The 15,724-nt window shown below is 44.2% G+C and overlaps 1 protein-coding gene across 1 annotated transcript in view; it reads left to right on the plus strand.

The window, feature by feature from the left end:
- LOC147712614 (uncharacterized) overlaps positions 1 to 15,724 on the plus strand; it is a 268,396-nt gene that overhangs the window by 222,835 nt on the left and 29,837 nt on the right. Inside the window, exon 4 of the mRNA XM_086923318.1 lies at positions 3,424 to 3,479. Within this exon, the coding sequence (XP_086779444.1) occupies positions 3,424 to 3,479 (56 nt within the window). The remainder of the gene's footprint in view (positions 1 to 3,423; positions 3,480 to 15,724) is intronic.

Below are 15,724 nucleotides of genomic sequence, written 5' to 3' on the forward strand. Positions count from 1 at the left end.
GAGAGTTAAGAAAGGCCCTTTCTGCCAAACCCAGGTGTAAGGATGTAGTTCGAGCTGCCAGGAAAAACTACAAAGATAAAACATCGAAAAGGAAGGCAAACCTGCTCTCCGATCACTGGGATAAGCTGGTTATCAGCGCCAATCTGGGTGGCAGCGGCCCATTTTGGTCGGCAGTCAGGAGAACGAGGGAAATGGGCAAAGAGCTTACAAAAATTAGTTGTAATATAACCAGTACAGCCTGGGAGACCCGTTTTTCTAATATTTATGCCGCCCCCTCTGATGAGCAACCTCTCCCTAACCTGAACCAAACAGAAGGCTTAGAGATCTCGGACTTAGAAGTCAGGAAAGCTATCAAAGAGAGCCTAGGTAACAAGGCGCCCGGGCCGGACGGCCTCCCTATTGATATCATCAAATTTAACGCTGATCTTTGGACACCAATACTTTTAAATATTTTCAACAGTCTCCCACATGTAGCCATGCCTGCCACCTGGGCTACTAGTATCATTGTCCCCATCTACAAAAAGGGAGACAGATCAGAGATCAGACCCAGTAAATTATCGTCCCATTTCCCTCCTGGATAATACTCTAAAAATACTAGGACGAATAATTTATAACAGGGTACTAGAATGGGCGTCTGATTCTGACTTTTTAGACCCCTGCCAGATGGGGTTTAGGAGTGGGGTAGGAACAGTCGAGCAATGCCTGAACTTAAAATTGATAATAGACAAATACTGCATTGCTCGCTCATCCCCCGTCTACCTAGCTTTTATGGATCTTTCATCCGCATTCGATCTTGTGAACAGATCCAAGCTATGGTTAATTCTCCTGTCAAATGGTCTCGATGCCACTCTTGTTAGATTCTTAGCCTACCTCCATACTGACTTGAAAGCTCGGGTACGTATCGGGATGGGCGGAGAGGTATCGGGAGCCATTAAGATAGGGAGGGGGGTGAGACAGGGGTGCGTTTTAGCACCCCTGCTGTTTATCATTTATATTAATGGTCTGTCCAACTGTTTAAAGAAAGCTACCCCTGATGTCCCAATTATTTTAGGAAATCCCTTACCTGTACTTTTATATGCAGACGATGCTGTCCTTATGGCACGCACACCTAACGCCTTACGTCTGCTTGTACATAGTTTTGTAAATTTTATGGAGGGACTGGATTTGAAAGTTAATTTTAAAAAGTCTTTTATTATGCCCTGTGGGCCGGGCAAAAGGAAACTCGGCACTATTCAAATTGGAACAGATAAACTCGAATCTGTCCATAAGTTCCCTTATCTGGGGTTGGTTTTCGCTGCGAACGGCTCTTGGAGTGGGCATGTGGCCCACGCCACGAGCAAGTTCTCGAAAGCCAACAATTCTGTCCTGAGTCTCCCCCGCCCTAAGAAAATCGGCGCCACCAAAGCCATTGTTAAAATTTTTAAACTACAGTGTTCCCCTGTTGCCACGTATGGAGCCGAGGTTTGGGGATCGGCCAGCAGCATTGGCATTCAAAGAGAGGAAAACCGTTTCTGCAGGAAATTGCTGGGAGCACCAATTTCCTCTTCCAATTTCATCTGTCATAACGAACTCAACCTCCCCTTCATAAACGACTTTATTAAAGTAAGACCAGCACTCTTCTGGATTAGAATCTGGAGGAATGAGGCTGCTGCCCTTACGCAAAACATCATTAGGGACTGCCTTAATAGTGAAAATGGCATGCAGATCCCCTGGGTTAAAGAAGTTTTTAAAATATTTAATGAAATTGGTAGAGGTATTTTGTTTACTGAGCCAACGACTATTGAATTAAAGGACAAATATGAGGTCCAAAAGGCACTCTATGCACTTTACCGTAATGAACGGCTTGGAATTGAATTACAGAAATCAGGGGTCAAAAAATACATTGGTAATGGTCTCTGTATGCAAATCATGCCACTCTACCTCTCACTCCCTATGTCAAATTGGGAGCGATCTTTACTGTTTCGTCTAAGGGCAGGAACTGTGAAATTTTTGCTCTCTTTTCCTCTGGGGTATCAACACCATATTGACCTTACCCCCTGCCCTTGTGACGGTACAAGCACTCAAGATGATTTGCACTTTCTGTTTTTCTGTAAATTTTATGTGAGATATACCAAATGGCTTTTAACCCCATATTTTAGAAAACTTAGACCTCTTACACTTCAGGAATCCTATATGCTGCTGCTCACCCTGGACACTGATGAACTGACATTTCGCACTAGCACTTTCTTAAGACTAGCCATACGCGCACGCAAGACTATGGAAAGTCCTTGAAATCAGATTCAGTCATAAAGATACTACTGCTAAAACTTTATAAGATAATGAAATTTATTGCCTAACCACTGTATGAATTGCTTTGTCACTTTGGAATGTAATTTATTTAACTGTTTTGTATTATGTGTATATATGTGTTCTGATGTGTTCGGTACTTTTATGAATTTTATCAAATTCGAATAAAGGTCTTTTGAACTTGAACTTGATAGCCCTCCATCAAACGTTTACAAAATTGTACATTTTTCAAAAACAAACTCCCAAAGCCGGAGGTATTGAAAATAGTAAAACAAATGCCCCCTGCACCATGGGAGTTTCATCCTATGGTGCTGGGGTCATTACTTTCTTTTGCTGTCCCTCATTGACAGGTTTTATCTGGTAGTGACAGGCAGCAAACAAACCACATAACACCTTCCACTCTAAATAGGGAGGATGATGTTATGTGTTACCATACTTCATTGGAGGACTACGCTTGAGTTTGCAAAGAGGGCACCCCATTGAGATAAAATACCCTAACCTCCAAAGTCTAAATCAGCCACTCTGTTTTTAGTAGTTTTGGTGTGAGGAGTTTGGCTCAGCTCTCTGGCGCTGGTTCAATGCGGCTGTGGGATTAAGTTGTCAGTCTTGGCACTACCATGCTTTCAAACAGCTTTGTATGGAAACTGTAGCATATCAGCGTGAATGTGCAAGCATGACATTGATTATGCTGAGCTTGCGTTTCTTATAAATAATGCAACTTCTGTGGGTAGAGCGTGAGCGCAACGTTGCCATGCTGTGCTTGTGTTGTTTCCATATAATGCACATATCAAATGATGCTTCCATGTAAATTGGTACAATGCACTTGTTGTTACACTGTTTTTGTTTGAGGAAAAGGGAGCATAGGATGGGATGCAGGCAGGAGATAAAAGAGTGTGGGGAACGATCGCTATTCATTTATTGTCTGGATTGTAATTGTACATGAGGGCTGGATTAAGGATTAAACTACCTTTGCTGAAGAAGTCCTTGCCTTCATGCTATTATTCTATTTTAATGAGCACATCGGCCTACCATACATAAACCTTACTTTCTTACTTCGATTTGCCTTTACGAACAGTAAATACATTGTTAAATCAGCTTGGCCTGACATTTTTCTATTTGATATTTTCATTTCTCCAGGAAAGAAAATGAATGGAAGCGCATATGAACTGCCAGCTACTAATGCTGCCCAGAAGGTATGTCTTTATGTGATTACTTGAAGGTGAGGTGTTTGTATCACCACGGAAAGGAACAGCAGACAGAGGCAACATATAACACAGATGATTTGCTGCTCACTTAAAATAGTGGCTCTGACATTATGGGACTGATTTAGAGTTTGGAGAGGGGTTTCTCGATCCCAAAGGTTACAGGTATCCTATCCACCTTATAAAATGTTTCTATAGGCAATAATGCACTTGTGGTAAGGTGTACGGTATGTCTGATATGTTTGTGACAGGGTAACCCTCCGCAAAACTCAAAATCATGCCGTATGTCTGGTAAAGGTATTTTACATCAGTGCTTAGAGGAGGTTCACTCACTTCTTTGCACTATACAAATAGCTCACTTGATCATTTACTGACTAACTCATTGACAAACTGACTAACCCAGAAGCAGACAGGTTATAGCAAAACAGTCCAATTTCACTTGCTATTTGAACATGAATGGAAACTACAAAAAGTAAATATGCTTATAAGTTTCTATTCAGCGGTCCATCAAACACCTGAAGTGGCCCTTGTATGACATGTGATGTAATACTTAGTAACACAAAATGTCATGCCATTCACACAATTTCATTGTGATCTGACATGTAATACCTTCTGGCCCATTAGCATCATAACAGTCAGCATGGGATAACCATAGTCAATTAAGTTTAAGTTTTTGATCCAGGCATACACATGGGCAAGGCCAGTGCAGGAATAGAATGGGATCCAGACGAATCTGAATCATCACTGAATCCTACTGGCTGTTTCCCAGTGCAATGTCAAACACTGAAACACTTGCTGGGCACCTGTAGGGGGTGACAGAGAACTCTTAAAGAACAATCAGCAACTTCCTTTGTCAGTCAATTCTCAGAGTAGTTGGATGCCTAAGAATCACAGGTGCACTCAGGCACCTTGAGTCCGAACTCAGGCAGATGCCCATTAGAGCAAACAAAGACCTTCACAAGTCATTTCAAAGGTTTGAAGGGACACAATGAGATTTGAAATATGGATTTGTATGTAAGAAGTGTAGGTATATATGTCATGTAAAATGTGGTTGCATGACTCATTGAGCTATATTATCAGCATTTACCTTGTGACCTACAGGAAACACAAGGTTAAAAATCACTGAGCTTTCTAACATAAAACACAAATGTGTGACCTACATGTTACACTGTGTGCTCTGAAACAGGCACATTACCCCTCTGTGCTAGTTTACAATGCTTTTTACCAGTGACTACAGAATGTACATGTACCTCTCTGGAAAGTACATTAATCCCTAGAGTTAACCTGTCACTATTATATAATGAAGTTGGACGGATACACATAGGTCTCTGTAGGAAGTGCCTTAACCCCAATGTTTTCAATGAGTGCTCTACACCGACAAAGTAAAAAAGAGGTGTTGAGAGGAATCGCTATTGGCATGTCTTTTCTGAAGAGGTGTTGAGAGGATTCACCCCTGGCATCTCTTTTCTGTCCTCCACAAATTCCCACTCCAGCTTGAATGTCTAAAAGCCACTAATGAAAGAAAACAAAAACCTGAGTGAATGTCTTGATCGTATCAACTGCATGAGCTGGTGAAAGGACGGGACAAGGAGGAGCAGGATCACCAGCAGGACTAGGAGGATTTGTACGACCAAGAGATGAAGTAATATCAGCACCATAACGATTAAGAGAGCAAGGACTAGAAGGACCAGTGCCAAGAGAACCAGAATCAGGAAGACCAAAATCAGAAAGACCTAAAGGACTATAGACCAAGTACACAAGAAATATGATGAGGAGAAGCAGGAGACCAAGAACACGACCAGGATGAGTACCATAAGAAGGCAGAGGATCAGGATCCAAAGCAGAAGGGTGAGGAGGAGAAGCTTGATCAGGTAGAGGAATATAAAGAGGAAGGGGTGGCCAGGGCTATGGGACAGGCACTAGACAGATTTAAGTGACATGAAGGAGTAGGACCAGGAGGGCAAAGATCATGTCTAGAAGGCACTATGCCTGGGCCTAAAGGAGGACTGGATATATGAGAAGGAGCAGCACATGTCGGATTAGGAGTAGTGCCAGGAGGAATGCCCAGATCGGGAGGAGGAGGAAGAGTCGGAATAGAAAGAGAAGACAACCTAGAAAAGGAGAAGGAGGAAGAGAACCAATACGAAGTATATGATGGGGAAGATGATAAACAGAGGGGGGAGAACACCAGGACAAGTATGAGGAAGAGGAGCAGATAGACAAAGAGAGGGAGATGAGGAGAACCAAGAGATGTACTCCAAGAGGGAGTTGCCAATTTTTATGAAGGCAGTCTTTTTTTAAACAACATAATGCAAAGGCTGAGTGTTGTGTGCTCCAGTCCTCATGATGCCACCCCTCATGATTGCATCCCTTAGGACATTCATCATTTCTACTTTATTTAATATGAGAAGCCAGAGCAACAATTTCCATTTCCAGCATTGCTCAAGGCCCTAGAATCTAGACACCCAGGTATGTTGACGTGGAATCTTTAAAGTCAAGACCACTTTCATTGCATCTGTGTGGTTAACTCCACATTTTACTTATAAGAAAAACAATGAAAAATACAGATGAACAAATGGTTAGAATAGTGGGGTCCAACTTTTTCGAGAGGAGGATAGGTTAAGTGTTTTCATCGAGGCAATGGGTTGGTAAGAAACACCACTGGAAGGCAGTGATTGATGTCACATGACTTTTGCAGCCCTGAAAGAAAGTGACACTGAAATGGGATGAGAAAGCCCAACATAAAAAGAACATGCATCTCTAAGTAATATGAATAAAACTCATTAAAGTGTTACTTACATCGCTATTCATAATGGTTAAGGCAAGAGGTATGCAGCTCCTACCATGAACTAAGGGGGACAAGAGGGCTTGGTGGTCATCACGTACTCATAGATGCACAGGGTTTCATGCTTCATCATAGGGAGTGTTCCTCGTCAGGTCGGCGCTGCATTAACTGACGGGCTCCCTAGGAGGTGCTCTTTGGCGGAGATCTTTTATTCCAAATTGCTGTATGGTGCTGTGGGTGTGAGGGACCTATGTATGAACACGGAAGGATTGCAAGTGAATGAACATAGTGATTAGTTAAAAGAGGAATTGGAGGTCCCAGTGAGAACAATTTTAGTCAATAGGGCCTCCAACCTGATTAAAAACAGGGTGGTGCACTTCTGAAAGGATGTTTCAGGATCGGCGCACTGTCAAGTGATCAACGTGTTTCTCGCCTAGTAGTCCTCAGATCTCTTGGCGATTCATCAGGACCAATATAGAAGATTAAACCTATCTACACAGTGGGAGGTTTTCTGGTGATGTGTCCCTAATAAACCAACCTACAACCTATAGTGAGGTACCTGTATTTTAGATGACCAACCTAATAAAATGGGAATAATATGTATTATACAGGAAGTGCATAAATACAGCCCAATACATTTCGAAGGCATAACACACGTGTCAACAAAAAAACACAACGTGAAGGAGGGTCTAAGGGGAAAGCTTTTAAAGACCTGCTTGCATCCTATCCCCTAATCTAACTAGCGACAAACACACAAGGGATGCTAAGGGTCTGGATAAGGCTACAGATTGTCTGCTTTCTCAAATGTAGTGCTTGAAAGGATAGTTAATGTGAAGGGAGAAATTAGAAAATAAGAATACCCATCAGCCCACCCATTGGTGGAGTCTCATCATCTGGGATTTTTTCTGTAGACTAGTATCTACTAGGTACCTCACTATGGGTATCGTGAGGGATCCTAGTGTCAGATCCACCAGTGAAAGACAGCCAACAAGATGTGGTATTGGTGCTGAATGGAAGAAGTTGCAGTGCTCAAAAAGTGTGTAAAAAAGAATGAATAATAAAGAGTGATATTTAAGATTGCCTATTATGGTGACAAGACGTAAACTTTATTAAGGGGGTCACCATAATGGCAAGATTAAAAACAGAGTGTAGATAGTGTGTCAACAAATACCACTATCAGTAGATGGAACTAAATGGTCGACATGTTTCAGCCAATCATGGCTTTCTTCAGGACCTGTTAATATTACACTACTGCAACAGTGAGGACAGAATAGACTATATTCGTCCAGAATTAGACCATGCAAAGAAAATAACCCACCGTATGTTGGATACTATATAGTAGGATAATAAAGTCATGGTTAGCAGAGTTCTCTCCTGTAACAAAAACAAATGTGTTCAAGCACATATTATCAGAAAAATGAGAAAGCAATACATATACATATGTAGACATATAGTGACCTACGGTTAGTTAACAATTTTCTAAATGACTCACCCAAAAGTTGTATGGGGATGGCCTCACATCGGCTGGCACTCGCTCAGGTTAAGAGGCCCGCTCTAAAGAGATGTAAAGGGAAAATAACACACATTTTACATATGTCATGTTAATAATTTTCATCTCTTGAAATTAACTCTGGTGTGTGGTGAACATATAAAAAGAATAGCGACTTCAGCAAGCCAAAAGGTAACTGACAATTGATAAATAACAATCGATAAACCACAGTAGTCCCATTTAATGAATATTGTCAGGGACTAAAGCACTGAGAATTGTGCTAAAAATTGACGAATTGCCTTGTGCCTGGAAGTAGTGGAGCCAGGGTTCGTGCCTCCATTTTTAAAGATGTTCAAATGGTGCAAAAGGAGATTTTAGGCTTCAAAATGCAAAAAATGCAAAAAAAGCCTTTAGTTCAAAGAAACTCCTCTCTACTGGCAAGAGCAATCTACCTTCCATTAAGTTGTAAATAAAGAAGGTACTTTGCATCAAGATTTCCAAATACCCTGCCCTCCATGGCAGAATAAAGAGACCGCTTAGCTTCAAATGAAATGGCCCACCCACCTCCGGCTGCCTTCTGAGCCGAGGGGAAGGTATCGGACAAAGCAGCACGACCTGCTTTAAGAAAGGGAGGTGCGGACCAGAGAGGGAACAGGGAAGACAGTACCTTCTGGTACGTGATTGGCTGTTTGTAAAAAGCGGAAACGGAAACTAAAGGTTCATACTGGCATTTCTCGTAGATGTGAGAGTCGGCAAAGAGGCTTGGCAGGTCGTATCCACTGATTGGTCATTACCTCCATACTGGAAAAGGTTCGCACTAGCTTGTCCCGTCAATGTGAGAGCCAGTGAGGGAGCTTGACAGGCCGTCTTCCCTGATTGGTTGTTTCTTCAAACCGAAAACAGGAAGCTCTAACTCGCGTTGCCCATCATCGTCTTGGGTGTGCAAGTCGGGGAAAAAATCCACAACAAAGGACAACCTGATAGGTTAAGTCATTTTACATAACACATGTGTCCCCCATAGAAAATAGAATTCTAAAAACACACATTGGTTTAGACTTAAAACCAAGATGGGAGCCACGTGAGTGCAAGGCACACTGTTGATTTTATGGCTCTTAAGTGGGAAAAACCACCGTTGGAAAAACCACCATGTTAGTGGCAGAAAACGCAAACTCACCCTTTAAGGGTTAGTAAATCTCATAATTGGCTCTCGGCAGAACTGACAGTTGGAATTTCCTAGTGTCCTGGGCGGAGTTGCAGAGAGGCAGAGCTTGAGAACATACTCAATTTGATACGGTCAAAGCGCAGGATGCGGGAAATGAAGGGGGTGTTTTCAGGTACTGAATGCCATGTCAGCTTGGAGCCAGGAGATAGAGAAGAAAAGAAATGGCGCAGTGACTGCTGCGACTCGTTAGGAAAATACTCATGCTTGCTCAGTTGCAAGTACATCGGCAGAACTACCCACTTGCTGCCGAGGTCCGGAAGGTTGTGAGCTGCCTGTGAATGCTCCTTAAACTTACTGGCGATCCGGCGAGAGCAGGTGGGGTTCCATTGATTGGAACTAGAATGTCATAGTAGACATCCAAAATGGGAAATACGTGGCCGCCATCTTGTGAGATGTACGTGTTCCAGGGTGGGTGGCCCCCATCTTGTAAGGTGTTGTTGGGGTGGGATGTGGAACCTACGCTTACTTGTGGAGGATAGGCGTGATTATGTTAAAAGTGGGGGGGGGGGTTCTAAGAGGGCAGACATTGTGAGTGCACACGCCCCCTTTGGTTTACAAATTTGTATGGATGTTATTAGTCCTTAGTGTCACTAAAATGGACCAAATTGTGTTACGGTTCTAGTAGGGAACCGGAATACGGTTTTGGGATTTGCCTATATAAAGATTAGGATCCACTTGTTGTATTGTGTTGTGTCATGAAAGGAATACTGTATTGGGTGATTGCCACCACCATGGGTAGTATAGGCAATAATCAGGAGAGGCCCACTTCTGTTCATGTGTGGTGTCATATGTGGACATCGTGTTAATTTAAGTGGGGGTTTTAACCAAATGACCAGGGGGTAGAGACTCATCCTGGTCTGGTGATGTGAGGGCGGTTGCTAAGTGACTGAAGTGCCCTAGAGTATATCATCTGTTGAGCTCGTTCCACCGAACGTCCTCATTCAAATCCTGTTTGTCTGTTGAGAGGTGGTAAATCCATCGTTGTTCTTTCATAAAAAGTGACCCTTTGCTTATTTTCGGATATGCCTCAAGTACTACCCAACGTAAGGTGTCTGGTGGATGTTGCTATTGATTTAAATGTGTACACATTTTGGTATCCAACTTGTGGCATCGAATAATAATGTGATGTTCTGTGATCCGTGTCTTGATCATCCTTGTTGTCATACCAATATATCTTAGTGTACATGGACAGGTGATCATATAGATGCAGTTGTTTGTGTTGCAGTTAGTGTGTGCCCTCAATTCCCATTTGAATGAGTTGGAGAATGTGATTTCTTTAGTAACCTCAGTCAATGTACACACTTTGCAGGACCCACACGGAAAGTGTCCTCTATCAGGGGGAAAATCCCATAGTTGTCTTTGTGGGTTTGTAGAAGTGAATTTAGACCTGGTATGGATTAGCATATCCTTCAGATTTTTAGTACTTTTAAAGACAAATCTTGGGGGTTGCAGATCTAGTTATTCAGCCAATGCTACAAAAAGATTCACTTTCCCAAGCACCTCGTACCTGCTCGAAGGTAAAATTGAATTGAGCGCTAGCAATATCTGAAACACCTGGTAAAGGGCTCCTGCTAAATCTTCTTTAGTGACATTCATTGCGCTGCGATCTTTATGCTGTTTAAAACGATCTTATGTTTTAACTCACTTATTTACTCGTGCTTATTCCTCACCTTTTAAAACCCTTCCCCGGTCCACCACTGCATGCAGATTGTTGTGGAGGGAAGATTAACAACGCGGCCTCGCCCCGGAAGTGACTACTACTTCCGGACTCCCAGTGGCAAGCAGGTCAGCAGTCTAGTTTTTCAGCCAATGCTACAAATAGCTTCACTTTCCTAAGCACCTCAGACCTGCCAGAGTGGTAAAATTGAATTGCGCGCTGGCAATATCTGAAGCACCTGGTAAAGGGGTCCAGCTAAATCTTCTTTAGTGACATTCATCGCGCTGCGATCTTTATGCTGTTTAAAACCGATCTTATGTTTAACCTCACTTATTTACTCATGCTTATTCCTCACCTTTTAAAACCCTTCCCCGGTCCACCACTGCTTGCAGATTGCTGTGGAGGGAAGATTAAAAACGCGACCGCGCCCCGGAAGTGACTACTACTTCCGGACTCCCAGTGGCACGCAGGTCTAGCTATTTCCGGCCAGCCAAGTATAAAAGAATAATGCCCTTCCGTTCGCGCAGAGGACACGCGCAGCGGGCCTGCCGGCAATGCGCCGAAGACGCGCGAAAGGCAAGCCCGTCTGCGCCCGTCCACGCCAGACCGGGCCTGGGGCCAGGACCTTTTATGTCACCCCCCACAGCTCACATATGCTATATTCGGGAGACCCTTCTCCAGCTTAGACAGACCACCCACACACCATGCCTCCACTCTCTCGCCTTGGAAGAGTGACAAAATAAATGTTCTCACTGCCCCTACACCCTAGCACCACCAACCACGCCCAAAAAACGGTTGATCAAGATGGCCCTACTCAACTGTAGGTCCCTTCCTAAACACTGTGTAGAAATAAATATGCTCCTCCAAGATCTAGAGCTAGAGGTTCTGTTCTTCACAGAAACCTGGCTATCCCCTTCCTCAGAGCCAGACATTGTCCAAACCCTCCCACCAGGTTACCTATTCCAACGCCACGACAGGCCCTCCGGAATAGGCGGTGGAATTGCTGTTATCTATAAAAACCACATGTCCTGCCGGCTGCTAGACAGCTCTGTCCAGGACTGTGAAAACGCACTTCTCCATCCAAATCTCCCCGCTAAAATCATTCTCAGGCTTCCTCATCTACCGTCCCCCAGGAGCACAGGGACAGTTCTGTAGCTCCCTGATGGAAGCCACCATCTCCCAGGCTTGTTCATCCCCCAATTTCACAATACTAGGAGATCTAAATCTCCACTTCGACGACCCAGCAGACAAAGTGGCAGGAGACCTAATCTTGGACCTAGCCGCCTACCACCTCTACCTGAAAAGCCACCGGTCCACCCATGTTAAAGGTCATCTCCTTGATCCCATCTTCTTGAGTATCTCCGAGATATCCATAGTCTCCTTATCCCCTGGTCAGATCACTGCCTAATTCCATTGAAGTACCAAACCCACACCGAACCCCGTGGCAGACCTTCTCCTTGCCCTCCATCTCACCCATGGTCAAAACTAGCCATCGAAGACTGGATACTCGAACTCGAAGCCACGGCACCAGTCCTCGACTCAGACCCAGTCCTAGATGATGAGCAATTCTCCGCCTGGATCGAACAATCCCTAGATCTAACTCTGCCTAAAAGACTTCGCCCTAATAAAAATTGAACATTTAAATCCCCCTGGTTTACCCCTGAGCTTCGCGATTTGAGAAAAAAATTTAAAAAACTCGAACGCCTATGGAGGAAGGACTGGGCAAATAAGAAAAAAACCGAATACAAAATAGCTGTGAGGTCCTATAAAGCCAACCTTAAAAGTACTCAGGCGGCCTACTTCAAAGACAAAATCCAAGCCGCCGCCAACTCTTCTAGGGAAACATATCACATCATCAGAACTCTGACGAAAGTCCCAGACCCACAGCCTGCCAATGATCCCTCAGGCCGAAGATGCAACGAACTAGCAGAATTCTTCTCCACCAAGAACCTGAACATCCTAAAATCCCTCCCCACCCACAACCACCCCCCAGACCCACCTCCCCCAGTCCCTGCCACTTATGCCCCTCCCCTGGACTCCTTCTCCTCGCTGACAAAGGAGACTCTCCCCACCATCTTAAATTCCATCAAGAGTGGCTCCCCTACGGACCCCGCACCCCTCAACAAACTAAAACTCGTGACTCCCACTGTGACCCCCCTCATCATCAACCTAATAAATGCTTCCCTAGGAAAAGGCATCGTCTCCCCCTATTGGAAAAGGGCCACAGTTAGAGCACTGCTAAAAAAATCTCACCTTGACCCCTTAGAGCTGGCCAATTATCGACCAATTTCCCTTCTACTTGGAATTAGCAAGGTGGCGGAGAAATTTGCCAATCAACAGCTCTCCACCTTCCTTGAATCAGTCTCCTTCACCTCTCTCAGAAAGGATTCAGGCCAGGACAGGGCACTGACACCGCCCTTATAGCAGTGGTGGAAGAAGCGAGATAAATCCTGGACGCAGGGGGATCGGCAGCAGTGATCCTCTTGGATCTCAGCGCCGCCTTCGACAAGGTGGACCACACCATCCTCATCCACCGGCTAAGCAGAGTTGGAGTCACTGGCCTTGCCCTGTCCTGACTCAAATTCTTCCTAGAACACAGAACCTTTGAAGTTGCCGAAGGACACACACAATCCAGAGCTCTCCCCCTCCAATGTAGGGTCCCCCAGGGCTCCTCCTTAAACCCCACACTTTTTAACGTATATATGGCACCCTTGCAGGAAATCGTAGGACCTTTCGGCATAAATGTAATTATGTATGCCGACGACATTCAACTCGTTGTTTCCCTAAACCAGTCAGCCCAGTGTCAGGAAAACCTATCCGCATGCCTCCAGAACATCTCCAGCTGGATGAGCGAATCTCTCCTCAAATTAAATGGGGAGAAATCACAGATCCTATTGCTAGGCAATCAATCCAAACTCCGAACCAAACTTCTATGGCCATCTTGCATGGGCACAACCCCCACTCCAAAAAAAGAAATAAAGAGCCTAGGTGTCTGGCTCGATCAGGATCTTAACTTCCATACACAAGCCAGGAAAACCTCTGGAACCTGCTTTGGCCTCCTGCACACTGCTCACAAAATCCTCCACCTCGATCCACCCCAATCCAGGAAACTCCTCATCCAGGGCCTCATCCTGTCCAGGATGGATTACAGAAACGCCCTATACCTTGCCGCTCCTAAATTAGTCATCAACAAACTCCAACATGTCCAGAACGCAGCAGCCAGGCTGCTCACAGGCACAAAACATCGATGCTCTGCGAAGCCCGCCCTTACCTCCCTACACTGGCTTCCAATTCGTGAAAGAATCACTTTCAAAACCCTCTACATCACCCACAAAATCCTGCAAGACAAAAGACCCCCTATCCTGAGATCCTTGGCCAAACCATACAAAGCCAACAGGAAGCTAAGATCTGACCTCCTCTCCCTGGCAAGCGTCCCCAGAATCAAAAAAGCACAATCAGGGGGACGTCTCTTTTCTTATAACGCTCCTAAACTGTGGAACGCCCTACCCATCAACATCCACAGGGAGACCAATCTACTGACTTTTTCGCAAACCATTGAAGACTTAGCTATTCCCTTAGGTCACTCCGCTCACAGACATAATCTGACAAGACCAGCGCTGGGACGCCCACGGGTAGCTACGCTCTCTATAAATCCACTTCCATTCCATTCCAACGTGCCTGTTTGTAAGATCCTCTAGTGTTTTCTGATGATTTTGCGAATTTTATTAGAATCTGAGGGGAAGGTGGTTACACAGGTTAGGGTGTCTGTTTTATGCATTGGTCTAATATCTAGTAGTGTCTTGCGTTGTTATTCCTAGCTCTTTTGTTTGAGAGTGCAAAGCTCCGGTGAGGGTATTCACAATTGCTTAAGTTGTTCATGAGTCATTCTGCCTTGGCCATGTAGTCTTCTAGAGAGCTACAATTCCTTCGTAATCTAAGAAATTGGCCAAATGGGAAGTTCTCTTTCAATGCTCTAGGGTGGTGACTACTAAACAGGAGGAGACTATTACAGTCTGTTGGTTTTTTGTAGGTGGTAGTGCTGAGTTGTCCTTCTGTGAGTCTAATCATCAGATCTAGGAAGGGGATGTTAGTGTGAGAGATGGTGCTCGTGAATCTTAAGTAGGTGTTGAGGGCGTTGATCCACTTACAAAACTCCTCACAGGTTGCTTTTTCCCCTTTCCAAAGGATTAGAATGTCATCTATAAATCTCTTTCCTAGAAGTAGGTTGGTCTTGTAAGCATTAAAGATGTCATAGATTAGCCTTTCTTCAAATGCTGCCATATATAGACATGCTACACTGGTAGTTAAAGTACTACCTATGGACGTGTTCTGGGTTTGATGGTATAACTTATTCTTGTATTCAAAGAAATTCTCAGTCAGAGCGAGTGTGGCACATTCTAGAACAAAAGAAACGGGTGTAGGAGAGTCCCAATTTACATTTCTGAGGGTGTCCTCTATTACGCTCAAGGTGGCTCTTTGAGGGATGTACGTATAGAGGGCCTCCCCATCTAGGGTGACCAAAAAATTGACCTTGTGTGTGTGTTGGACCTCGTCAATCAGGCATATAAAGTCTGCTGTGTCCCGCAAAAATGATGGTGTCTTTCTCAACAGAGGTTGCAAAAAGTGGTCACAAAATTTTGAGAGAGGTTCCAGGAGTGAGTCTATCCCTGAAACAATTGGTCTACCCGGGGTTGGGGTGGTGCCTTTGTGAAAGAGAACCTCCCATTTGACCAATTTCTTAGATTACAAAGACATTGTAGCTCTCTAGAGGACTACAAGGTTGAGGGAGAATGGCTCACAAACAACTTAAGCAATTGTGAATACCCTCACCATAGAATTGCACCCTCAAACAAAAGAGATAGGAATAACAACCGCAAGGCACTACTAGAAACTAGACAAAAGCATACAACAGAAACCCTCACCTGTGTAACCACCTTCACCCCAGATTCTAATAGAATTTGCAAAATCATCAGAAAACACTGGGGGATCTTACAAACAGGCATGTTAGATCTGCAACACCCAAGATTTGCTTTTAAACGTACTTAAGTGTGAAGGATATGCTAATCCATACCAGGCCTAAACT

This window comes from Lissotriton vulgaris, chromosome 5 (assembly GCF_964263255.1).
Source record: "Lissotriton vulgaris chromosome 5, aLisVul1.2, whole genome shotgun sequence".
Classification (NCBI taxonomy): Eukaryota; Metazoa; Chordata; class Amphibia; order Caudata; family Salamandridae; genus Lissotriton; species Lissotriton vulgaris.